General features: G+C 42.9%; 1 protein-coding gene across 1 annotated transcript in view; it reads left to right on the top strand.

Annotated features, from left to right (window-relative positions):
• Nucleotides 1–26,489, top strand: part of LOC8026257 (E3 ubiquitin-protein ligase AMFR) — a 129,546-nt gene that overhangs the window by 96,927 nt on the left and 6,130 nt on the right. The window contains 11 exon segments of the mRNA XM_040209126.2: nucleotides 108–148; nucleotides 703–835; nucleotides 2,634–2,767; nucleotides 3,319–3,379; nucleotides 3,382–3,431; nucleotides 4,961–5,169; nucleotides 8,299–8,408; nucleotides 10,503–10,628; nucleotides 16,279–16,344; nucleotides 16,524–16,672; nucleotides 24,601–24,708. Of these exon segments, the coding sequence (XP_040065060.1) occupies nucleotides 108–148; nucleotides 703–835; nucleotides 2,634–2,767; nucleotides 3,319–3,379; nucleotides 3,382–3,431; nucleotides 4,961–5,169; nucleotides 8,299–8,408; nucleotides 10,503–10,628; nucleotides 16,279–16,344; nucleotides 16,524–16,672; nucleotides 24,601–24,708 (1,187 nt within the window).

Genomic DNA, 26,489 nt, shown 5'->3' with positions numbered 1-26,489 from the left:
GGATATTTGCAGGTGGTATCTGCAGTGAAACCTGAATCTGTAACTACTAGTTAACTGGCACTTACTACTGTTTTTTAATTATTCCCCCATTCCTATTTTCATTCCAGTGTTCTCTGGTCACAGTGCGTACTCTGTATGTGATAGTCAGGTATGTCAATCCTTGTACCATTTTCTGTTTCTTTTAGTCCCAAGACAACATTGTCTGTAACGTTTCTTGAGTTTTTGTGTTGTTCCTTTTTGCATGGGAGAGTGAGAAAGCTTCAGAGCTGGCCAGAGCTTCAGAGCATGCCGAACTAGTAAATACATTTACATTTACTTAAAGGAAACTGTTTAGTTTGACCCATTTGATGATCTAACAGTTTCCTTCTAAGTAAATACTTCTTATGTTATCCATTTTTCTATTTATTATTATTTATTTATTTAATAAAGAACGCAACTATATGTAGAAAAAAAATCCTGCTGATTTGTAAGTCTTTTCTTTTACCTTTTCCTTTATTGGCTTTTTACCAAAAATATTATTTTGGTGGTCCATTCCACCCTGTTTTTATTTAATTTTTATTAGTTTTAAATCGGCTGTGCCTCCATGGCTGTGCCGATTGAGGAACTTTATTTTTCTATCGTTTAACATTCCTCTCCCTATATTGTGTCAATCTGTTTGTTTTCAAGGAGATCTTTGCTTCTACATTGTCCTGGTATGTGCAGGTATGGGATTCACCTGTGGGATGTCCATCATGAAAAAGTGTGGGAGAACCGTGCTGCCTATGTCTACTATGCTGAGCTGTGCTTTGAGCTGACAGCACTTGCCATCGATTTCTGTCATGATCTGCATATGTTGGTGTGTAGCTTTGCCCCTTCTTTGCCCTAGTTTAAGCCACCTCTTCCAAATAACTGAAAATAAAACAACCATATATAGGTAGGCCTCAAACTACATAGCTTCATAAGTGAAGCTCTAATTTTTTTTATCTTTCATTTGTATATTGCAGTTATGATTAAACATATCAGAAGATTTGATAAATTGGATTTTCACTTTATCCAAATAGAGCACTATTGTATTAACTTGGTTATCTAAACAAACAAGATAAATACAGTATGGTCCTCAGCTTTCTTCCTGTATCACATGGTAGTCGTTGCTGACCAAAAAAAAAAAAAAAATGAACTCAGGTCGTTGATCTAGGTCCATTATACAGGGTGTCTAAGTTCAATTCAAACAAATTTATTTTTAAAAAAAAGTTGTGAAAGGTATACAATGCGGTCTGTGCAAAGGGTAGGAACTTGGGCGAGTTGGTGGTACATTGTAGAGAATTAAAAGTGCTAAAAATGTGAAAGACTTGTAGAAGTGGGATTTCCGTGGTGTATGTCCTTCGACTAGTCCTTCGTGTTTTTAGCGCTTTTAATTCTCTACAATTTGTACAGATGAATTATACGGCCAGGGGGACATAATATAGGGGGATAATCGTCGTGATTAGTCGAATAATTAACTAAAATTTGTTAATTAACTTTTAATTTGTGAACATAAACATATGGTTCCATTTACAAACATGCTGAGCGTCATCTAAAACCACTAAATCATTCAATTTTAGAGAGTGTGGGAGTTACCATTCCTGCAACAGGTGCAAAACTGGCTGTGTGAAAACACTGATGATAAGGTTATCATTTGCATTTCTGCACCATCAGCCTTGTGCCTGTTGCTTGGTTTGTGATTTGAACAGTAGTATAGTATATGTGATACTGTAATCAGTGACAAAGCTAAATTGATATATGTGGTTGCTAGCTCTTGTGATTACTGTACTGGGCAATAACTTTTCTTGGCAATGCAGTGGAGAGGAGGAGAGCCTGTGCACAGCTTTATTCAGCACTCAAAATGGGAGAGGGAATGTGTGCCTGCACCCTCCACGGCATTGCCAAGAAAAATTTTTGCCGAGTATAATTCCAGAATAATGGCAGAAAATCACAATTGAAAGGTTTGTTCAAATTGCTGCATTCACCTAAAACTATAGTGTTGGGTAAGCATTTACCCATTTGTTGAATGTGGCTCAATTTCAAGTGTAATACCCCCAAAGATGTTTTTTGTGTGAAATAAATTGAATGTGCCTTACTGCACGTACACCCAGGCAATAGTGACACTGACAGCAGTATATACATGTACTGTAGCAGTGTCTTGTAATTCATGCACATCTCCCATTGTATCATAGGTATTTAAGCCGTGTTGGATCATCAAATGGACCAACAGTTTCTTTTAGCTCTCATTATGAAACATAGGCCATACTTGAGATTGCAAGAAGTTAACAAATACCAACTAGGCCCAAACATAGAAGTTTGGGCTAGTTGATATTTCATGATCCAAAATTAAAACACTGCAAGGACACAGACAAGAACGCGAATAAACTTCAGTTGGAAGTCAGCGCCTTGTTAGTCTGCCTTCTTGTTCTTGTCCATGTCCTTGCGCTTTCTTGATTTTTAATCATTAACAAATGCAACAGTTCACATATAATTCGAGTTTAATGGAATCCTAGCTTCTTTGCAGTGGTACCCTCATTGGCTGTTTCACTTGTATTGTAAGCTTGTTTGAAGAACTCTCTACAATATAAATGTGACATCCTAATTTTTTTTTTTTTTTTTCTATTTTATAACAGTTATGGGGCAACATATTCCTCTCTATGGCCAGCCTGGTGATCCTGATGCAGCTGCGTTATCTCTTCTATGAAATTCAGAGGCGTGTCAAAAAGCACAAGAACTACCTGAGGGTTGTAAAGCACATGGAGGCCAAGTGAGTAATTTTGATCAAGCTCAATATAATACCCAGGTACAGGGCCGTAACCAGGGGGGGGGTTAGGGGGTCCTGACCCCCCCCGAAATTTTTTTCTGGGTACGGCCCCTGGTCGGTGCACTGGCAGCCAGCCAATTTTAATCTCCACCTCTGCGCACGCGCAGTGGCGCCGGTCGGCTACCGGGTACCAAACCGGGACCGGTTCTCCGGTTTGCTGTAACTCCCCATTATATGCCACCGATGCACATGATTCATAGGCGAAAATAAGACTATAGACACTTTCAAAATGGCCGCCGTTGTCCCCGAAAACCCCCCCCCCCCCCCCCCCCCCCCCCCCCCCCCCCCCCCCCCCCCGAAATATATTTCTGGGTACGGCCCTGCCCAGGTATATTCCTTGATCGAAGAATTTTGGTGAGGAAGGACTTCCATCTGACCTGCTCGATTAGGGTGGTTCCTCTTGAATCTGTAAACGAAACACCAATTTTGAAACAGCCATTTGCAGGGCAAATATATGCAAGTATGGTTTATCAAGGCAATTGATTTCCTTACAGCTACCCAATGGCTACAGCAGACGAGCTCGAGAAAAACAGTGATGACTGTGCCATCTGCTGGGGACCCACATGGAATCTGCGAGGAAGCTGCCTTGTGGTCATCTTTTCCACAAGTATGCATAGTCCTGTTTCACATTCTATTGTAGCTATGTTGCATGTTCATAAAGTACACTTTCACTGCATCTAGTATGTAGAATATAGAACAGGCCATTCATTGAGTGTTTCATTGTCACTTTTGATTTTCTCATGGTTGCACTGGCAACTGTGTACAATGAGTATGCTACTAGGAAAGGCAAGTGAGAGGCATGACATGCAATGTGATAGTTTGTGACAACTCTCAGATTGGTGACCATATTATGAAATAGTTGGCATACTCCCATAGCTAGTTATTAGAGTATCAGCATGTTTCTAGATAATTATTATATTGCTCGAGCTTGCTTACTTGAATTCGCCTTTACAGTTTGGGTTGGTTGCCGAATGAAAGATATGTCACGGTTTTAACTAATTTCTTGTTGACTTACTTGCACCCATGTTCATTTTTGTTCTGTATTTGGTTGTTTTTTAAATTGCTAGCACCGGGAGAAAATTGCCCCGTGGTTAGAGCAAAGAGACCAAGGATCCTTGTGTAGGGATTCAATGGGAAGCAAACTCTAGATTGTTGAGATGTGTCATTGTTGTTTGTTACTATAGTCGGATGCAACCTGAGAACAATCTTTTAGCTCCACCCACAAGCGCATTGCGCCCATCTGAAGTGCCTCCGCCGTCGAGAAAGTAGTTCGCTAGCAACGTTGCTTTTTCTTCCTCCAGGAAACATGTCTTAAACTACTACAATATTTATTTAATTCATTCAGGACATTTAAATAAGTTAGAATATGTTTTTGTCAACGAAATAGCTGTTTAGTAAAGAAAGTTATGTCCAATGTACCGTCTTCCCAATTCATTTTCTGTCCAAGATACTGTCTAACATACCGTCTTCCAGCACTGGGACTCCCGGTGTACAGATCTCACCTGCGTCTGATAAGCACGGCAATCTCAGCTCACCCCGCGGAAACCACAGTGAATTGAAGCAGCGGTGCCGGTACTATGTTGAGTAGCAACGTGGGGCACAGGAGACAGAAATCCAACGAAGCAGACGACGTCCGGCGTAGCTTCTCACCTCTCATCAGCGCTAAGCCTCGCGCCTGCTTCGAAATTTTCGTTGGCGATAGCGTCGTTGGATTCTCACGTTGTCGCGCAAAAACTGCTGCAAACGCAAGCCGATACCATTAAGATTTCGTGGCGTAACCTCGGGCACGTCAAACACGGTGCAAAAAAGCAGAATAATTGTCACGAGAAACTAGCGTCGCGTTGCTAAGGCCAGCAGCCATGTTGAGCTTTTTTTTTTTTAAGAGGATTGCGATTGGTCCACGGAATCGTGACGTCATGAAAACGATTGGCTGGCGTTTCTCGGCGTAGGATTACATTTTCCTCTGAGAGGCATTTCCGGTTTTTTCTTAGCTTGCAACCGACTATAGTAACTTCTTAATGTTAAGGTAGCAACGGTTAGCCAGAGAGCTGATGTCTTACGCTCAATTTGTTCTTGCTTCGAGAAATGACCATGTATTGTGGTGTCTCCTTCACAACATTGTGCTGTTGGGTACAGCTCCTGCCTGCGGTCATGGCTGGAGCAGGACACGTCATGCCCAACTTGCCGCATGTCGCTCTCAGAGCCCGGAGCCCTTGATCTGGCTGGGGAGCTGTCGCGAGACGAGGGTCGCAACACTGCCTTGCTCCTTGGTGCCCTTGGAGCCCAGGACGACGCTCCCCGGCACCCGCAAAACACCACCACCAACCACTTTTTCCACTTTGACGGTAAGGCCTGTGCACTTGACGTGCTCGGCTGCCTCCATGTTCTCGTTAGTGCTTTTGGTGCCATCTTAAAGGTTACTTCAGTCGAAGAAGTCTATGTTATGGTTTTGTCCCCTAAGTTTAAAAAGGAACTCTGAACAAAACCCAAAGGAAGGTTCAGCCCGACATTTCAAAAACCCGCCCAGTTTCTTCATCAGGGGTGACTAAATCGCGTAGAGTGGCAGCAGCTTTCATGTTCTTCTTATTTGTTTACCAAAAAAAAAACGCACAAAAAAATGTCGGGCTGAACTTTTTTTGGGGGTTTTGGCTAGAGTTCTCGCTTTTTAAATAAATATTTCCTCTTTCAGACAGATCTTTATCGAAAATGTTGTCTCTCGGTTGCATGTTTGTCACCATGGGCGAGTCTGCACAATTTTAGCCGCATTGCAAAAATGCGTCTACAGTGTAGGCCGCATATAACGTATGTCGCGGGAGTCGCGAAAATCCGCACTATAAGCGGTATCGCGTTATAACCAAAACATCAATTTTTCAGGTCAAAATACATGCCATCAGACAACTTACCTTTGTAAAACAATTTATTTAATGTTAGATGAAAAATAAAGCTTAGTTTGAGGAAAGTCTTTATTTCACCAGACTAGTACACTTCTCTCTCAAGTGTGTCACACATTTTGAAAGAAATGAGCGACTTTTGCCTGGCACAGCCTTTTAACGGCGTCGCGGGTTGCGGACGGACGTTGCAAGCGTTCAGGATTGCTAACCCTAATCACTTTTTCCGGCGATGAAAACGCGTGAAAATTCGCATCCTTTATATGGTACGCGCCAGTAATACCTTCAACTTGAGCACAGGCATGAAATACTCCAAATAAGAAATCCGGGCGATGTTCGAAAACACAAATGCTTAGAAAGCACCACTGTAGTCGAAGTAAAGAAACACGACGACACGGGCAATTCTGCCGTCTTGAGTGTGCCGCCACAACATCGCCGCACGAGTAGGTGGATCTTCCCTTCTAGTACGTGCTGGGTTATCATACCGACACGCAACGAAAATTCACAGTCAAGAATAGCACTTTTACGCGGAATGATGAGCTTCTACCACGCCATCTACGTCGACGATCACAACCGACGCCATGTTTGCATATAGAAGCAGCCGGCCGGCCCGCGACCGGCATGCAACGCGCGCGAACACTTCTCCTCGACCTGCGACTGGTCTGTTGTTGCGGTTGTTTCCAACGTTTTCAACACAGCGGAGGGATGCACGCACGTGAACGACACGTGCGTGCGTCCCTTCGTCGCTATGGCAACTGAAGCCTCTCTCTTCGCTTCTCCCCGCTTCTTCAAGCAACCTCCTTGCCATCCTTGCCCCCGCGAGTGCCGCTTGCGGCTAGTGCCGTTATCTGGTGTCACACAGGGAAGCGTGCTCGCTGCGCCGGTCGGGGCGGTCGGCGCACTGCTCCAAAAACCGCACTATAACCGGTATTTTCCTTCGCGCGCCTGCATTTTAAGCGGTATGTAATTACACGGAGTTCTATGGGAGGCGAACCAGTGGTTTAAAAAAGCCGTGTTATACCCGGTCCTGCACTATAAGCGGTTACGTTGTGAGTGGTCTATACTGTATAACACACATTGTGTTAGCCGCATTTTACGCTTTTGCAGGCAGACCCCACTCTGGGGCGAGGACACATGGGTGCATTTGGGCAAGTAGAAAAGTGGCTTTTGTGTAAACAGGCATTATCTTCCTGCTTTGCAAGGTGTTTTTAGAAAATATATATGGAAAATGCTCATTTCTAGTGCTTTATTTATTAATGAAATTTCATCAGTGGTTCTATTTTGTTGTCAGAAAAAAGGGGTGGCGAGTACTGTGAAACTCGTAGAACAAAGTTCAAGGGGATTGTGAATCAGAATAATCTGTTAGGCTAGTTGGTTTTGTCAACTAAGCCAGACACTCAAAGAAGAGTAAAGTGGTGGATTCTTTTGGGGTGAAGAATGAATGTTTGGCTTAGCTGGAAACTATGTTGAAGAATGTACACTTCAGGTTACACTTAGTGCAGACATGACTTCGGCATTCATTCTCTTTATCTTTTGAAAAGGTATTGTACGGCGAGGTCCCAAAGCCGAATGAAGCAGTGACCGCATACATTGTCTTTGTAACATATTGCGCTAAGATTTCCCACAGGTGCCCAAAGGTGGTGAAAGCGATGCATAAAAATTAAAAAAACAAAAAAAACAGCCAAAGTAAAAATTAAAAAAACAATAACTTTTTTTTTCTCTCTCGGTGTCCGTCTGCTGACCATGCACCCTCTGACTGGCGCAACAATGAGTAGATGGCAGCAGCGGCTTCGGCGGCTGCTGAGCTGCTGTAAGCCACCACAGAGCCTTTGAGCCAACTGGGCTGCTGCCGCCATTTGTCAGTTGTTGCCCCAGTCAGAGGATGAGCGGGGTTAGCAGACGGACGTCATAGTTCGCCCCTTAACCATTCTGGACAAGCCTAGCTCGTCAATGTGAAGCAGTTGAGAGTCAGAAATTTTCAAAAATAAAGGAACGGTTGAGAAAACCAGTCATCATTTTTTTTATTTTTTATTCGGGTAAATTTGTTCTTTGAAATGTGTTGCGATGCTTCCACCACCTTCAGGCACCTCTGTGGTAAATTGTAGTGTGATACGTTACCAATCCAATTTATGCACTCACAATAAAGTCTTCACCCGGCTTCCAGACCTCGCGGCTAATACTGCGGACCATCGTAAGGTCATGTGATATCCGCACGGTGTTTTCTTGGCTCCAATTGCTCAAGGCGTCTGCTGCAATCTGTTGTAAGATGAAACTGAGCATTGCTCCAAACCTTACCTCTTAGTCCAGTGCCTTGAAACTTTCAAGTCTAAAAGAAAAATGGGAAAAACTGGCAATTGCTTGTTTGTGCTAAGTTTGTACTAACTGTGCCATGCTCTCTATCTTATATCTTTAAAGCACTTATCTTAATTGTCGAGTGTTATCTTCCAGAATTTGTGATAGTGGGAAAGGCAGTGTGTTGTGTGCATAGAGTGGTTCCTTCAAATGGTTGTTTGAAGTCAGTGCTTGTTCCTAGAAAATTTTAAAAATTTCATTGTCAAGTTCAAACAAAGATAAATTTTCTTGCAGGTTCGCGCTATGTGAGCTGGCTTCCAAGCTTTTCCGTAGAAGTGACGCACACCAACCTGTTAGGAGGACAGCCACCCCCACCTGTGCAGACATCACAGCTTGACAACATGGCAAGTTAAAAACAGCCTTTTGTAGTTCTCTGCCATAGTTACTTCACCCTATCTTTTTGGTAACTTGATATATTCTACAATTAAACAAGGCCTCATATCAAACATAATCTATGCTGCCAGTAATTATTTTAAAGGGCAACTCTGCTCAGTTCCGAAAATTTCGGGATAATTAGAGATCTCACATTAAAAAGTTCTAATAAAAGGCACTGCATCATTTGTTCAGCAAAAAATGGGATATATATTTTTAAATCTTACTTTAAACATGAGCAGAAATTGAAACCGAAACATCGGCTCCGTCTGGCAACATTGGCCTCGGGCCGCCAAAAACATGGCTATCACGTGGCACAAAATGTCGCGTAATCCTCTATGCAACACGGGCGGGATTGGGGCGGTCGTGTGCAACGCGCAACTGTCGTCTGCACCGCACTCTTCACCACGTTTTGGTGTCTACGACATTCGACGACGTCTGCAGAACCGCGGCATCAGTTTGCACACGTAATGTGAACGAAACTCTGTGAGACAATAATCACAAACAGTGAGACTGCCACGGCGGTTGGGACGCGAGAGATGGTGGTAATGGCGGGACGGCCAAACGGCTCACAAGAAGCGTGCTGCGCTGGTGTGTCATGCCAATCACATAGAGACCGCTGAGCGTCAAGAGGAAACATTGCTGACGTCGCCCATTACGCTTGCTCGGAGAAGTAAAAACAAACAAAAAGGGGCAGTGGTGATGACGTTTAGCTCAATGTTGGCTACACCAACGCCATAGCCTTGACTGGGCTGTTAGTAGTGCCTCAATTCACCCGCTAGAGTCAGCCGATTTCTGCAACTTGGCATATTGCAAAGTTTGCCGGACTGTTCTAAGAAACATTTAGACAGAACTAGGTCGTAATATTTGACGTCTGGTCTTCCTAGGTGATACTGAAGTGGACTGCATTATTTTTTTCAAAAACAAGAGTGAAGCAGAATTGCTTTTTAATAGCATATTTGTAGACATCACACTGGTATGCATGGGAAACTTCAATCTAGAGACGTCAGTGTGTTTTACACAATCATTACATGAGAGCGTGCTCATACAAAGTTCTTTCACATTGGAAAGACTTCGTACAGGTAAAGTCAATCTGCGATCGTTTGGTTTCTCACGTGAGCTACATTTGAATGCTCAGAGTGCTAACACAAAGAAGCTGAAGAGGTTCTCTAAAAAAAAAAAAGAGGTGAATTCTGGAGTATTTTTATCCGATGAATCTTTATATCACGTTCCTTTTCCCCAAAGATGTAACTAAATGCGAGAAAATACGAAAAACCTCAAGCCAGTCGTTACGTCATAAAAGGATCTTCAACCGCCAAGCACGTGTTGCTCGTGTGTGCAGCAATTGCAAGCTTTTCAGGTATATTCCCCCACACTGACACCAGTCGTGACGTCCTTTTCTAACCTTTTTGAAAATAGCAAGAGTGCACGTGCATAGCTTTGATAGGCGCCGAAGATGCGCGAGAGCGGAGATTCCGAAAACTCCTTTTATAATATAGCGCAGGGGTTCCCAAACTGGGTTCCGGGGAACACAGGGGGTTCCACGAGCTGGTCTCATGGATTCCGCGAACACCCAAATTGCAACCCCCCCCCCCCCCCCCCCCCCGCCGCAGGCTGCGCAGCAGGACCATGCAAAGCACCTTCATCTCACTTTGTACTGACATTGCGATTGATATGGTGGGGATATATGGGAAGCAACACAAGCAAAAATCGCCTACAATTGTGCACCTGTTGCTTCTCGGTTGGCAAATATGGGGGGGGGGGGGGTTCCGCGGCAGTTTTTGAAGCTTCCTGAGGTTCCGTGAGGCCAAAAAGTTTGAGAACCCCTGCTATAACGCTTCGGGAAAGAGGAGCTTACGCGATACTTTGAAGATTATTTTCTGCAGTCTCCGTCCACCAAATTGAAAAATAATCTCGACATTTGTGATCCTGGAGGCCGAATGAAGACGATTTAACTGTTTTTACTCAAATACAGAACCACTTCAGTTTCCCTTTACGCTGAGAAGTGTTCATCTAGTTGACATTGTGGCAGTGATGCTTGGTCATACATGTTGCTGGTCTTTCAGGCTCGGCAGGTGCAGCAGATGTTCCCCAACATGCCCCTGAACACCATCATGGAAGACCTGCGCAGCACCCGCTCGGTTGAGCTCACCATTGAAAACATTCTGGATGAGCGCCTGGTGGCTCCTCCGGTGAGAAATGCTCATCCCGTCCCATTTTATTCGAGGGTTTCATTGGTTTATATCAGTAGAGCACCATGTCTGTCCACTGATTTTTATAAGTTGATCATTGGAAATTTCATGTATAAACTATTACTCTTTGTGATCACAGATAGGCTGTACTATGAGCTTCATGGGCAGCCAGGTTTCTCTTGGGGGAAATGTTGGAAATCTTGTGTTGGCCAATGTGCATCAGATGATAGTGTAGAAAAAGAGTCCATAATGTGTGTAGTGGAGCTTGCATGGAGCTGTGCCGTGTTCATAGAAACTATTGACCAACTGAAACTTTCATATTGTGTTTGAGATAGGAAATTGAATCTAGGGAGCATGAAGTTTGATCCTATTAATTGCGATTTTTATTTATATATACTGCATTCTTTTGTATGAAGACATGGTAGTGGTGAAAAACTTCATACACTACATCTCTAGAGAATTACAGAATACATGGCAGAACTATTGTGGTTGGTAATAAGTAATGTGCATATACACATTTCAATTTGAATACAGAAAAGTGCTTACCTTTATGTGGTTTTCTTTCTTTTTGTGGCCAGCACAACTGATCTGGCTCTTATTCTTTGTATATGTCTCCTTTATGGATATATTTTAATTGATTTTATGTGTTTTGGGCCTTACCCTTTACAAAAATTAGGATATTCTTTCAATTTTTATTATATTAAAAATGGCTGTTTTTCATTGCACATTTGTCTTCCTCTAGAGACCAGTACAGACTGGTGCACTCCCCACAATGCATTAGTGTTGGAAGACTAAACAAAATATTGTGAACACCTTAGTCCTTTGTATGAAATCAGAACTATGCAGAATGCATTTTTACTCAGCTTATATACAGGGTGTTCCTCATAACTTGAGCCAAGGTTTAAAAATATTTTGGTGTATTTTAGGAAGACGAAACCAAAGGGATAAGTTTAAGTTTGTTCATTGTTTAAAGCCCAAATCTGGCTTTTCTTTTTTTTTTTTTTTTTGGGGGGGGGGGGTATTTTGCTTAGTGAAATAATAGACTAATTAGTAAACTTTTTAAATATTCTATTTAAAGTAAAAAGTTCTAGTGATGAAGTTTCATGCATCCTCAGATGCCTCCAATTCAGTGGTTTTTATGAAGAAACCTCTAACACAGTTTGTTTTTCCAGGCTTCGAATAAAGCCCATGAATTATGAAAAAGACATGTGACTGCATGCTCGCGTGCCTTGTATTGTTGCACTCTCAAACAAGGCTTGACCGAATTAAGCCTGCCTGCTGACTAGGGACGCTGCTGCTGCAAAAACAAAAAGAAGGCACTGTTTTTGTTGTTGCACAAGAAATATTTCCATCCAACTTATCTCAGTATCAAATGTACTGGAATCAGTATGGGTGTGCTTAAAAGTGTTCCTTTAAAGGGACACTGACAGGGTATTTACGCTCTGTAAGATTTTTATATGAACTATATGAACATGACCTGTAAGGGCCCAACTACACAGAACACAATTTACTCCTCAAAGTTAGTTTTCTTTCCGCCCGAAAACAGCCAGCTGAGAATTGGCCATTTTCAGTCGCGCTCACTCGTTTCCATGGCAACGTGTCGTTCAAACTACTTTTATCAAGTATAGTCAAAGTCGTGGGTCATCTAAGGCACACATTTGATATTAAAAATAGAAAAGAATTTGAACCCTATTTTTGTGGCCTTCAGGAAGCTTCAAATATGTTGATAGAAGAAAAATGTTGCACAGGTGATAAGAAGTACATGATCACGTCATTCTAAATATGGCAACATAGCCTGGGCTGGATGACGCAATGGCGGCGCACCACGTACCAATGTTGCAACGGACGTGGGGCCGCTACTTCGGAACTGTTGGTTGTGGTACTGGCCAATCGATCTTCAAGCGCATAACATAGAGTAGAAGGGATATCAGTGCGAAACAGTTTTACGACAAATGGTCGTCTGCTTCACACGCCGGAGAAGAGGAGAAAGAAAGAAAAAAAATCAGTTGGGTGTAGCCATACGACTTTCGGCAACTCCCTTCTCCTCTACATTTCTCCCTCCTCCTCAGTACACATTGTCCACATATCGCAGCCATGAGCCTCCCTGCTTATGTTTCGCTTTCGAGCAGGTGAGTTTTTTGGTTTTATTAAAAATATACATGACTCTGCAGCAAAATATTGATTAGTAGGTAGTCTTTGACACTAATAAATTGCCTGGTAAAAAAATGTTTTTCTTTTTTTTTTAAGGTATGAGTTTTGTTTTATTGAGCAAAAAATCATAGTAAATGGCCATAAAAACGTGATTGCGCGGCACGCGCCACTCAATGGGCTTGTCCCATTACGTTGGCGTCGTCCTAGACCTCTAGGACGACCTCACTTGTCACATTACATGAAAAACAAGCGGCGGCGGCATTGTTGTGCCCGAAAGATGGCCATAAAAGAATGTCATAGAGCGTCGTCATACGTCATCAGCGTGATGTCAGTGCCAGAATGCCGTGTGCAAAAGGTGCGCGTAGGACTTCATCTCTGCTTTTTGTGTGCTTCGTGCGATGGACTGTGAGGTGACCGCGCCTACATCTACGGCCTTGACATTGGCAGCAGCGTGTAGATCTACGGCAGCTTCCGCAGGCAAACGTGGCCGCCCATGCAAATACACCACTCCTCTAGGCGTCGTTCTCGACGTCGTCCTAGACGTCGTCCTCGAGGTTGTCCTAGAAGTCGTCCTAGATGTTGTTCTTGACGTCGTCCTAGAGACCGTCCTAGATGTTGTCCTCTAGGCGTCGTTCTCAACGTCGTTTTAGAGGTTGTCTTAGACGTCGTCCTAGACGACATCCTTTACTGGCTTTTGCCTTCCTACACGTAAGCAGTCTTAAAGGGGCACTCAAGTGGATTCTGAGATGATCTATTTATTGTCATAACTTAATTTATGGGCTCTAAGCGTCCTAAAAAACCCCGAAATTACATTCAAGGGTGGCCGATTTCCCTATTAAAAACACAATCAAAGACGTGCCACGCCCCCCTTTTTGCACCGTGGCGCAGAGCACCAGGGGGTGCCACCCGACAGGAAAGCAGCAGGGCAGGGCACGCGACAGCTAGTCACGAATGACGGCTTCCCGGCGAACTAAATTTTCTGATACTCGCGCCTTTGAAAAATCGGCCTGCTGGGAATCTGTGACTTCTAGTTAAGCTGTCGCGTGCCCTCCCCTGCTGCCTTCCCTTCCAGTGGTGCCCCCTGGTGTTGTGCACCACGGCGCAGAAAGCGGGGCACGGCACAATCTTTGATTGGATTTTTAGTAGGGAAATCGGCCGCTCTTGTACGTGATTTCGGGTTTTTCAAGGTGCTTAGAGCTTGTAGATTGAATTATAACAATAAAAAGACTATCTGAGAATCCACTTTATTTAAAGGATACTGCGGCACGCATGCGCGAGCCATAGCAGGTGTGGGTTTACATATTACATACCATTTGAACACTTGAGTGCCCCTTTAAGTGTACTCGTGTAATATTTGGGGTTGTGTCAGTGTCCCTTCAAGACAATACTGGTAGGCATTTACTATCCCGATGCATTACCGATATTTACTAATTACCTACAGGATGATCTGTGTGCTGTGTACCAATCCTATCTTGATTGTCCCGTGACCACAAAGTAGCGTTTCTTTTCGTTATTCGCGGGCTTTTTTAGAAGTCAGAAAAAACAGTTAATGTACAGGCGAGCTGGTGGATGTTTGTTTGTACTTTTGCCCAGTAAAATAATTAAGATTAATTAATAAACTTTTGAAGTATTCTATCTAGAGCAAAAGTTCCAAAGATAAAGTTGTACAGCATCCTCAGAAACATTCAATTCAGTTTTTTTTTTTATTAAGAAGCATCTAACACGGTTACCGTGTTGCAACTTAACCGGAGACTGGGGTATGAAAATAGAAACTTAAATGTAGAAGGTGAGTGTTTTTGTATTCATGTTTGGGTCAATGTTGTTTGCGGGTGTAGTGTCAGATGTTCCACAAAACATAAACTTTTTTTTTTATAAAAGTGGAGTGTTTTCTTTTAAGTTTGGAAGATTTGTCCTGGCTGCTGCCGTTTTTGTTTGGTGAGGGGGCATCCCTTTGTCTTATTCTGGTAGTTCCTTTGTGTGTCTTGGTGTATTCTGTGTCTTGGTGTATCCTAGCAAAGGGCAAGTTGTGTGGTTGGTGACCTTGTGGCTGTGTGTATATAAGGAGGTGGGACTGAATAAATCTTTTAGCTGCGTTAGAGACGTCTGTTGTTCTTCCCTGTTTCTCTCCCTTCTATGTTTAAGTTTCTATTCTCATACCCCAGTCTCGGGTTAAGTTGCAACATGGTAACCGTGTTAGATGCTTCTTGATAAAAACCACGGAATTGATTGTTTCTGAGGATGCTGTGAAACTTCATCTTTGGAACTTTTGCTCTAGATATAATATTTCAAAAGTTTATTAATTAATCTTAATTATTGCACTGGGCAAAAGTACAAAAAAAATTGCCCAACTTGTTCCAAACAATGAACAAACTTATTCCTTTGCTTTCGTCTTCCTAAAATGCACCAAAATATTTTAAACTTTGGCTCGAGTTACGTGGAACACCCTGTATATGTCTGTATGTTTGTTTGTTTGTTTTGTATTAGGTTCATACATACACTTCCACACATTATATACAGATTGAGAAGTATATGATACTTTCCTGCTAAATTTAGCGTTTAATGCTTTTTTGTAACATAACACTCAAATGACCAAAATGACATTTTATAACATATTCTTCATTAAGAAAGCATTGTTTATTGTTTGCTCATTTGAACTGTCATGCTTGTTTCTAACATGTCAACAGGGAACATCTTTTCTCAAGATTTCCAACAAAACTGAACATCTGATATTTTCTAAGCCAAGACTGAGCATGTAATCCCCAAGCAGGAAATACAAGTCTTACTGCCGAATTCAGAAACCTCACTCAAACTACACTCAAACTGAAGGGCCCCTCCACTTCTTCGAGGAAGGCTCAAGGGCCGGCGCTGGCCAATTGCAACGGCGGATCCGTCCTCGCGATTGGCCAGCGCTGGCCCTCGCGCCTTACTCGAGGAAGTGGAGGGGCCCTTCAGTTTGAGTGTAGTTTGAGTGAGGTTTCTGAATTCGGCGGTTAGTGTGTCAGATTTGTCAAAGATTTAAATCGTTGAGAACTTTCTCCATCATCAAAAGAGGGAAAGAAAGGTCTACATAATCTTTTAAAGCACTGACTAATTGGCACAAGAAAAAAAAAATTGTTGTTTTCATCAGTTTGTAAAAATATTTTTTTCAGTTGCTTTCGGCATTGCTTTATAGAAACAGGAAATGCAGAAATGAACTTACAATTCACGTTTGAAAAAAAAAAAATTAAAATAAAGGTTAGAGAAATAGCTTTGTCTGTTTAAACAACCATGACTCGAGACCATCCTGTACAAATCACTCTGTTGTCCTCCAAGAACTGCATGATGGCATACTGTGCGCATATTGTGGGCCATCATTTCATTTTGTTTTTCCAAGTTATTTTTTTATCAAGGTTTTACTATAGTTTACACTTGCATACTCAATTCTTGGGTAGGTTAGGTGACACAAATTGCAATGCATCCCTTCTTTAATGTGATGGGACTATTTTGGTTCTTGCTGCAGACATCTCTCTACCAAACCACTGTGCCTCAGAGCAGCCTGGACAGAGTTTATGACAGTGGTTCTCAGGTAAGAATAGCTTTGTGCAGAAACTGTCACCTGTTTTGGGAACTGGCTTCAGTGTAGAGTACAGATGAGGTCAAAAGGCACCAGCATATTTGAGCATATAGGAATATTGTTGTTGCTTTGGATGTTTCTGAAGCACTGTGCTGAATGACTGTTTGGTTCTGAACCTCTTGAATATGCAGAACCATGGGCTGGACACCCGGAAAGAAGCACTGGCAGATGAAAGGTTCCCAAGAACTCCCTCTGCCAGTACTACAATAGACTCTAGTTCCTCCATGCTCCTTGAAGATGCAGAGCCACCCTTTGCAGCAGAGGAGGCTATTGCCTCAGGGTAAGGTTCTGTCTCCTTTGATTGTAGCAAACAAGCTGCTTCAAGTAGAAATTTTGAAGGTTTTCATTAATGCTGTATATATTGAAAATAGTTGTTACTAATCTTGCTACATTATTTCAAGAGTACTGTACCACGTTGATTTGCCCCTTGCACTTTTTTATAAATGAGTTCTTTGCAAGTTTTCAAGTGCTTCAATTTTGAATGTTTGTAGGTAAGTTTCATTGGCTTGTTTCAAAAAATTTGTAGTATTTGTAGTATTTCCCGTAGTTGGACAGTGCTAATGGAAAAGAAGGAACAGCGGAAGATGCAGGTCATAACCAGATTCATAGGGACACCTCAACAGAGATACCACATCCACCAGAATACCACCTTTTAGGAATCGTGTGAAAACTGGCAGGTGGTTTCCTCATGCGCTTACATATGCCTTTTCTCATTGCAGATGCCTTTGTTGCCATTTTCGTTTTAGACTTCTGGATTTTTGTCAAACTGACACTACAATTACGCTTACTGACTAACTTAAATAATTAATCCTATGTTGAATATGGTCAGTCTGCAAAAAGTGGCTGGAAGTTACTGTTACAACAATATTGAAAGTTTTTTTTACTAGGTATATTTGGAACCGTTATGGTGATGGTAGTCTTTTTAAGCTACCAAGAAACAACATAATACCTTAGGATCTGCACAAGAGCCTGAGTTAGTGAAAAACCTCGTAATAAGGAACTGATTTTCTGTTTAAAAATATAAACTAAACAAATAGAAGTGAAAAAGACACTAAATTAGATAGTATTTTTGCAGCAAGCTGAGGAAACCAGGCGCTGTCATATGTTTCTGATTGGACTTTTCTCCAAAATTATATTTAATGTCACCAGCAGACTGCAACCATTGAAAGGTCCTTTCTCCTGCATTGCCCATACTGGACACTACAAATGAACACCTCATCAAAAATGGCCTTGGCATGGCTGGAATGTCAGATAAATCTCCCTTCCACCTGGATAAAACAAAGGCCCCCAGGTTAAACTGTTGGTCACTGTACTCCAGTGGCTTCGACACATTTGCAAAGCTTTGGTACAAATTGCGAGTTTTTACCCTGCTTGCTTATACAGTCGACTTGCATTATTTCGACCTCGGTTAATTCGACTCATCGTTTAATTCGACTCTGTTCAATGGTCCCGGCAAAAGCCCATACATTTCTATGAAAAAGAAAAAAAACTTATTTCGATTTTGAAATATAAAATATTGGTTAATTCGACCTAGAGAGAACCGGCGGTGAGCAAATTACAGGTACGATTGGCCGTGCGATGCACAAAAATGGGCCTGTTTTTTCCGAATTACGTGATGGGCAACTAACGAGCGCAATCAGCTGCGCCTGTCGGCGAAAAATCCTTTTTCAAATTTTGAAGCCCGCACCGAATTGTGGAGAGAAAAAAAAGAGCATATGCATATGTTAAGACACTGGACATGGCCGGGTCTCAACACTGCTGTGGAGCAGCAGTGTTGCAATGGCGCCGGCTGCCGGTCACCGTTGCCGCCGCGCACCAAACGGGCGAAAGACATCCACGACCACTGCCACTGTCGTGTGCGGCAACTTATTATAAAAATGTTAGCCTACCTGATCTAAAGACCTGGATATTCAGAATTTTGCACGCATCTTTTAATTTGACATTCGGAGTAATTCAACCCAATTTCGCATGTCTAGAAAATTTTATATTTATAGGAACATCTCATACTGAAACAGATGACTTTTTGTGCACCAGATAACTGATCTCTCCACTGACATGTTGAGCTTCATGCTCAGTGTGCACAATTCTGTGACACTAAAGCCTAGATTGGATTGGTCCATCTATTTCGCTGCTTTCACTGAAGTGCCAAAATGAGAAGAGTGTTCGTAAGCACATCTGTCTAACTCGCTGGCATGGCAGCCAACCAATGGTGAACAACAAGCCATGTTCTCAATTTCCAGCACCTGGATCCGCTAGAAACCGCAATTCCTTTCCAGAATTGATTTATACGAAGAGAAAATATGGGATGTGCAGGGAGAGCGATTGAATCAACCTTCCCCAGGGCTACATAGTTCGCCCTTTTGTGGCCGATCATCACTCGGGCCATTTGCATCCCCTGGATGAGCCATTTAATTCGGCTGACCTTCCGATTTGTTTACTTTGTCTCTTTGTGTTATAGCTGGCATACGCGACAGGTACTGCTTTCTGTTTCTAGCTTCTTAATTTGAAATTACATCAAGCCTGTAATTCCTTCCTATATAGAAATATTAGTGCATACTCAACAACAAATAATAATTTTCCCATTTTTAAGTGCTGTCACACATGTTGCGCAGACATGGCAATAAGCGTGTAGTCAGTAAAACAGTTCCCTGTTTTGTCACCATATGTGAGTGTAATTCTCACTTTGGTAAGTGCCCCATCTTTTGTTACCTATGATTTTTTTGTCATTGCTTATTAGTATTCTCTGGTGATGGTACTTTAAAAAGGGGCCACTGACAACCTCTCTGTTATATATTCTTTGTGGTTCTAAATGACTGGAAATTATCCTTGGGCATCGTCCTAAGTATTTTCAGCTAGAAACAGCATAATATTTGCAGAGAGAAAAAATAATTTCAAGGTCGGTTTTGAAATTCCCACTTGCATCACTGATGTAGATGGCAAAGTGGTGCACTCCTTGCCTTTTTGGATGACTTCAAACTTCCTTTTTTTCTTCTCGTCAGTCAGGGCAATCATGGGCACGCGTGCCTACCAACTGGCCAGTGGCACACATTTTGCTTTGCGCCTGCCATGCGTGTTTTCTCCGCATGCAGAGGATGCATCACTTTTCAGTTTGAGTTTCTTTTTTGAGCAGCATTCTGCTTAGTTAGTCTAAAACACTTAAGACAAAAAAGGAAAACAATGTGTCGCAGACTTTGATGAGTGATGTGAGGGATGATCTAAACTTCTTGATTCCTCAACAATTGCTCTCTCAAAGTAAAAAAAAAAAATTATCCAACACCAAAAAAAAAAAAAAAAAAATTATTTTTGTTAATTTTCTATTCCTTTTAGCACCCTCAGCACAGCTACCAGGTGCCGTCATATTCAGAAAAGGAAGAAAAGACCAGGAGATGGCCGATGCTTTGTCACTAACACTCAGAGTTTTTATACAGTCAAACGCCTTCATAATGAACGCCTCTACTACGAAAACACCCGTTTAATGAAATAAAATAAAGTCTCGGCTAATCTCCTATCTGTTCAGTGGGTTTTTCTGACTACCACAGCAAATTCGTGTTTAACAAAAACAGTTTAGTGGAGCAGTTGTGCGGCCCCATAAAGCAAATATGACCGGTATTAAGAATTTCCTAGGTTAAAAGTAATTGATTTTACGTTAGTTGTTGCTTTCAAGCGACGTGCGTAGAGAACAGAAATAATGACGTAGCGGCAACAGTTGACACGGCCGCCATGCAGCCCCCACCTTGCCCCTTGCCCCGCCGCGCGGCACATTCTCGGGTCCAAATAATTTTAGTGTGCAATCTTGCATCTATTTGGCGCTACGTGACTTCATTGCTGCATAGAAAGCCTGTATGCAGCAACATAGTCACGTAGCGCCATCTAGACACAAGGTTGCGCACTAATAAATTATTTAGAGCCAAAGCCAACAACACGCTACGCGGGAGCAACAGAAGCGGCGTGGCAAATGCGGTGCCACCTCCGCCACGCACGCTCGTGCATACTTTTGTTTGCTTTCATTTTGCTCACGTCTTGATTCAGTACGTGCGACTCGGCTCCCAGATGAGTTTTTTTTATTTTGTTTTTAGGGGCGAAGCTCTTTAGGGTCTAGCCTTGTCCGTCTGGCGTCCGTGCTCACATCGATCTTGCTGGTGCTCGTGCTCGTGAGCTCACGTGCTCGTGTAGGGCAAAAAATTAAATAAAAAGAAATGATGAAAAAAAAAAAAAAATGTTTGCACAGTCAACAGGATTTGAACCTGTGAGGTGAGTCCCCAATGGATTTCTAGTCCATCGCCTTAATTACTCGGCCACGACTGCGGGACGAGTAGGAGGCTCTGAGATGTGGTAGTAACTCAAAAGCTGGGGATCTCATGGATGAAACGTTGCATGTAGCCGCTCAACGTCTATACAGGAGAGGGCGCTGCGGTCAAATGCGTATATAATCGCGTTAAACTTTGCAAGCATTGGCTCAACGTTCATAGACAAGAGGGCACTGCGGTCAAATGCTCAAATGCGCATATAACCACGTTCCATACCACACATTCTCTTTCTGACATGGATGAAAACGAACGAGAGGCTTGGCATGGTACGGCTCGGCGTCTATGCAGACAAGCACCACCAGAGCTTCGCCCCAATCAACATCATTCACCACGTGGAGATGCGGTCAATTTTTTTAAGGATTCATTTTGGCAATGTGCGCAATCGCTTTCTTATTTTTCATATGCGTTGGCACATTTGAAAGGATTCACGCGAACAAGAATATCTGTATAAACACAAAGGTATTTTCATGGGCAGTCACAACTTTTTTATGCTGCCTTGGCATTTGTTTGACTGACGCGCCGATCTTCGTCAGGATCCAAGATTCCCACCCTTACTTGATCCGAGTCCCAAATTGTTCCGCCTTGGAGTGATAACATGCGGTCGAGGAAACGTGATCTGTGACTACCTGTGATGCCGAAATCTAAGCGAAATTGGTAGAGCCACACAGAAAACCCTCTTTGTGCTGAACAGATGTGAAAAAGGGCCCAGCTGTGCGCCTCTCCCCATCCTTGCTCCTCGCTGTGCCGCTCGCTGCAGCTGCGGCATGCCGAAAGCAAGACCGATTCTTCTGTGCTGCTAGGTAGTGCTGCCACGCCCACTCCTACGAGAGCAATGCAGTCGGTGAACATGATGGGTGTCGACATCGACACCCATCATGCGCTGCGTGATGGGTGTCGATGTCGGTGGTTTAGTGATTGTTTCTATTCTTATTTCGTTAAGTTTGTTGTGTGGAAGTTTGGACAGCGGAAAATTAGTCTGCAGCAAGGAGCACCTGGTGTCTCGGCTGTGACAAACTTTGCCAGTGACAGTACTGGCAGTACAACCGCTGTACTCCGTTTCACAATAACTTGGCGAACTGTGGAGGCTAAGGCCCCCGCTAGCCAGTAAGAGCATTGGAGCGAGGCACATGACCTGATGTCAGGGGACCATTTGTGTCACTACGCCAAATGCGAGGCTCGGAGGAACCAGCTGTCGTCTGCTAGCCAATGTCTGCTCCGAAACCAACCAGCTTTGGTTGAACGTCCACCGCTGCAACATTTCCGTCCACTAGAATAGAGAGCACTTCGGGAACAGTTCATGAGACAACCATACGCCCAATTTAACTGCGAATCTGTGACTGGTGCTAATGCCAGGGCACAGTGCAGTGTTTTGAGCGGAAACGGCCAATTTCACGGCTGCGATCACCAACAGCCACGGCGCTACAAGGAGAAAAAAATCAACAGCGGTTACGGATATGGCGTTGCTATTTTTGTTTATATATAATTGAAATTCATAAATATTTATTGTTTATTTTTTATTCTTCATATCTTCTCATTAGAAATGGAATCGCGCGAGTTCAATTGTCGTTAAAAGAAAAAGAGGTCGCATCTCCACGTGGTGAATGATGTTGATTGGGGCAAACCTCTGGTGGTGCTGATGATACTGATTTTATTGTTCATAGGTAGTGCTGATGGTGCTGATTTTTTTTTTTATTGCTCATAGGTAGTGTTGAGTTCCGGGTTGCGTTACGACTTCATTATTACTGCTTTATGGTCGGTGAAATGCAGATCCAGTAATTCCTCTAGCGGATCAGCTTGGATCCGCTAGAAGCCGTGGAAACGCATCTCCACCGCTTAAGTCAACGGTCCATGTCAGAAAGAGAATGTGTGGTATGGATCATAGTTATATACGCAGTTGAGCATTTGACCACAGCGCCCTCTCGTCTATAAGGACTGTTCACGACTGGAACTCTTTGCCAAGTGATATAATAACAGCATCACCAGAGTCATCCTTCTTTAATAAACTCCGCGATTTTTGTGATTCTTTTATTTGATGCTCCTTTATTAATTTTTTGCGATGAAGATAGTCTTTGTATAATGCTTTTTTTTTTTTTTTGGTTTTTGTTACATGTTTAACTCTTGGTGTGTTTTTTAATCAGCTAGAACGAATATCCTTGTGCTTGTTACCTGCTGTTTTTTTATTATTGTTTTTTTGTACCATATGTTGTAAACCACTCCTACCATGTCTCCTGAAATAGGAGACAGTAGTATCAATAAGTAAATAAAATAAAAATAAACGTTGAGCCAATGCATGCGAAGTTTAACACGATTATATATGCATTTGACCGCAGCGCCCTCTCCTGTATTTCCGTTGAGCGGCTGCATGCAACGTTGGAGTGTAGCGTAGTGGTTAAGACATCTGCCTTGTAAGCAAGCAATCCCGAGTTCGAACCCCCGTGCGGGCGTACGTTTTTTTGTTTAAAAGTGGGCCAATCCCGGAGGCAGTGCAATCGATGTGAGCACGGACGCCGGACGGACAAGGTTAGACCCTAAGGAGCTTTGCCCCTAAAATAAGCCTAGAGCTACTTTTTGTCGCGGACGCACTGCTGCTGTGGCGGTAATGAGTCCCCTGTAGCCTCGACCATGGAGTGTTATCGTGTGTCTTGCCCAGCGCTCTTAATGGGTTGCAGGGGCCGTAGCCTCCACAGTTAGCCAAGTTATCGTGAAACGGAGTATAGCCTGGTGTCTTTAAATTGTGTGATACAGTGGTGCGTACACGAACGCATGCTGTTGCAATTTTCATTAAGAATAAAGAAAAAGTTGTAATCGAGCTTAAGATGCCTGGATTCTGCAGTGCAAGCTTTCGCCCCACGTGCTCAGAGCTGCGATGCGCTAGCAGACTCAGCTTCCATTTCCCCTTTTGATAAGTCAATTGTCAATGTACAAAACCTTGTTTCTGATGTCGCTCATAATGCATTTCGTGCTGTACATTTTTCCAAAACACTTCCAATGTCTCGCAGGTGCGCCAATATTCGGTTTCGCATGATCAACTTTTAACACTCAACTACGACAACGAAGTTACCTGTACTAAGAAAAATTCGGCGGTCCCGCAGACATTGTTATGAAGGCGTTTGACTGTATTTCAAAGTCGACGGCATAGCATGTTTGCAGTTGTTGTGAAAAATGTATTTGCTGAATGTCAATAATAATTGTTACACACATGCATCTAACCACATCTCTAAATTCCTCGAAAATGCCTTTGCCATCTATGTTGCCGCAATAAAATGAAGCGTGGAGGAGCCCGACTTGGGGGGAGAGGACATAGATTTTTGACGGGCTCTTCTGCTCACTAGAACATTTTTTTCCTTATAACTTTTTTTAATTATTTCACAACTTTCTGGAGCATTTGAGGCAATAAGAAAAGTATTGATGTTGGAGTTGTCAGTGGCCCTGTAAGTAAAAGCCGTTTCGAAATAATAAACTCTGCAAGAGCATGAAATGACATATGTAGTAATCTATTGAACTGTTGTATCTGACTCATTCAAAATTACAAGCAACCTTTCCATTGTGTCTTTGTACTCTGCCAAGTGGTTTTCAATCTAATCACTAAATATGCACTTACACATGCAGTAGTTAGCATTTCTAAAGTTGCCTTTCACTCAGACTGCTTGTCATTGACTATGAATGCACAGAACTTGCTGCTCTTCTGTGCCACCACTGACACTCTGTTTCTGGCTGTGGTTTATCGTCGACTCATTTGTCGTCTGTGGTGTTCGGTTCCAAACAACATACTAATGAAGGTGGCTACCTGTTGGACCCCTATAGCATTTGTTGTGATGCATGCAATGCAGAAGTGAGGAGTACCTGTGCAAATGTTGCAAAGATCTGCAATTTGAGTAACTGCAATTATTTTCCTCCGCAGGGACAGTAGCATGGGTCCCCAAGTGGGTGGTCGCTTCTCCAAGTCTCCCAGTGAGCGAGAGCGCATGCTGTCACGCAGGAAGGAGGAGCTGCTTAAGATGGCCAGGAAGTAAGTTTTGTGAATGAACACAATAAAGTGCCATAGGGGGCTTGGATTAACTTCCAGGTTTGGATTCGTGCTTTGGAGGAAACTACCGTGCTTGTTGATATGACCAGAAAGGGTACAACAAAGTTGCATCTGGTGCTCTAAAATCATTTCTTCGGTTCAAGGTACCTAGGTTGACTCGCAGCATTGGGTATGAACACTTGTTAGTTAGTGTGTCAGCCTAGGAAAGAATAGTCCACCTTTTTGCAGTATGTTGTAATGGACAAAGCCTAATTTTATCTTGAATTGAAATGCAATCACTATCTGCTTTGCAGAAAATCAAAAGACATCTGTGGAAAATGCATAATTATTTGAATGCGAGAGGATGTCTTATTTTATTTTTTAAAGGTGGTGTTTTGAGGTGATATAGAATGAAGACAGAGAGAATAGTCGGGCAGTTTGATTTTGTGTGATACATTGAACTGCTTTTATACTTTGCTGTAGCTATGTGGAGCGAGAGCCACGGTACAGAACCCTGGGATTCCAAGCTCAATCCCCACTCTTGCCCATTTCGATATGGATGAGCAATGTGTCAGCGTGCAGTTGAAGGCCCGCTCACACACTTGCAACCAAGTAGGACTAACTGAGACAAGACCGGTTTTTAAGCCTCTTTCAATGGCTTGGGACCAGTTCCGCTGCAGCGCATCCGGTCCCAAGCAGTCGCAAGAGGCTTCAAAACCGGTCTTGTCTCAGTCGGTTCTACTCGGTTGCAAGTGTGTGAATGGGCCTTAAGGCTCGTTCACACACTTGCAACCGAGAACGACCGAGAGAGACAAGACCGGTTTTTAAGCCTCTTGCGACGTCTTAGTACCAGCTCCATAGCAGCGCACCCGGTCCTAAGACGTCGCAAGAGGCTTAAAAACCGGTCTTGTTTATCTCGGTCGTACTCAGTTACAAGTGTGTGAACGAGCCTTTAACGCATCACTACTGTAATGCACGGTAAAGGCTCCAAGCTAGCAGTCGTACTGCACTGGCTAAATTTCTCATTTATAGAGCATAAATCGGCGTTGCCTTACTATGGCAGGCCAACCTCAGCCTCTCTGAATATCTAAAGCCTAATTTGCATTTTTTAGAGCGCAGCTCTTAGGCGCCCGTTTCCGGCTTGAGCGGCGTCGAACGTCGGCGTAATTGTGCAGTGCATTATGGGAAATGTCCCATAATGCAACGCGCGGGACTCGTGACCTCACGAGGCTCACATGACCTCACGAAGGTCACGTGACCTCACAAGGTGCACGTGACCTCACGAGGGCCACGTGACCTCACGTCACGCGTTCCGTTATGGAAAACGTCCCTCCTTCCCCCTTCTCCCTCCCTCTCCTCCTTGAGAGCTGCGCTCTAATTTCGCATTACAAAAATTTGTAAACATCTTTCATTTTTTGTGTGTGCTTTATGAAAGTAAAGTTGCTAAAGGCCCAGTAATAGCCTTGCAAGTGACATTCAAAGAATTCTTCCTATTTGTGCAAGTGCCACCAGCAATGTGGGACTATTGGCGGCCTCTATGCCCCACCATTTCTGGCAACTGAAGTGCATGGGCAACCTCAGTTCTAGGTTTAATGTATTTATGCATTGCTACGAAAGAAGCTAACAAATGAAAGAAAATAAAATGCAAAGAGCTCCGTCCTGTGAAACACCTAGTATCACTAAAATACTATCACTATTTTGTCCTATCCTTTATTGTTGGATAGTAGTGGTGTGCAAATTTTAAATTTTTAGTTATGATTCAAATATGAACTTTTTACATTTAA

This window comes from Ixodes scapularis, unplaced genomic scaffold, assembly GCF_016920785.2.
Source record: "Ixodes scapularis isolate PalLabHiFi unplaced genomic scaffold, ASM1692078v2 PGA_scaffold9__187_contigs__length_104089568, whole genome shotgun sequence".
Classification (NCBI taxonomy): domain Eukaryota; kingdom Metazoa; phylum Arthropoda; class Arachnida; order Ixodida; family Ixodidae; genus Ixodes; species Ixodes scapularis.
Note: the sequence above shows the minus strand (reverse complement) of the source record. Positions and strands in the feature narration are given on the sequence as shown.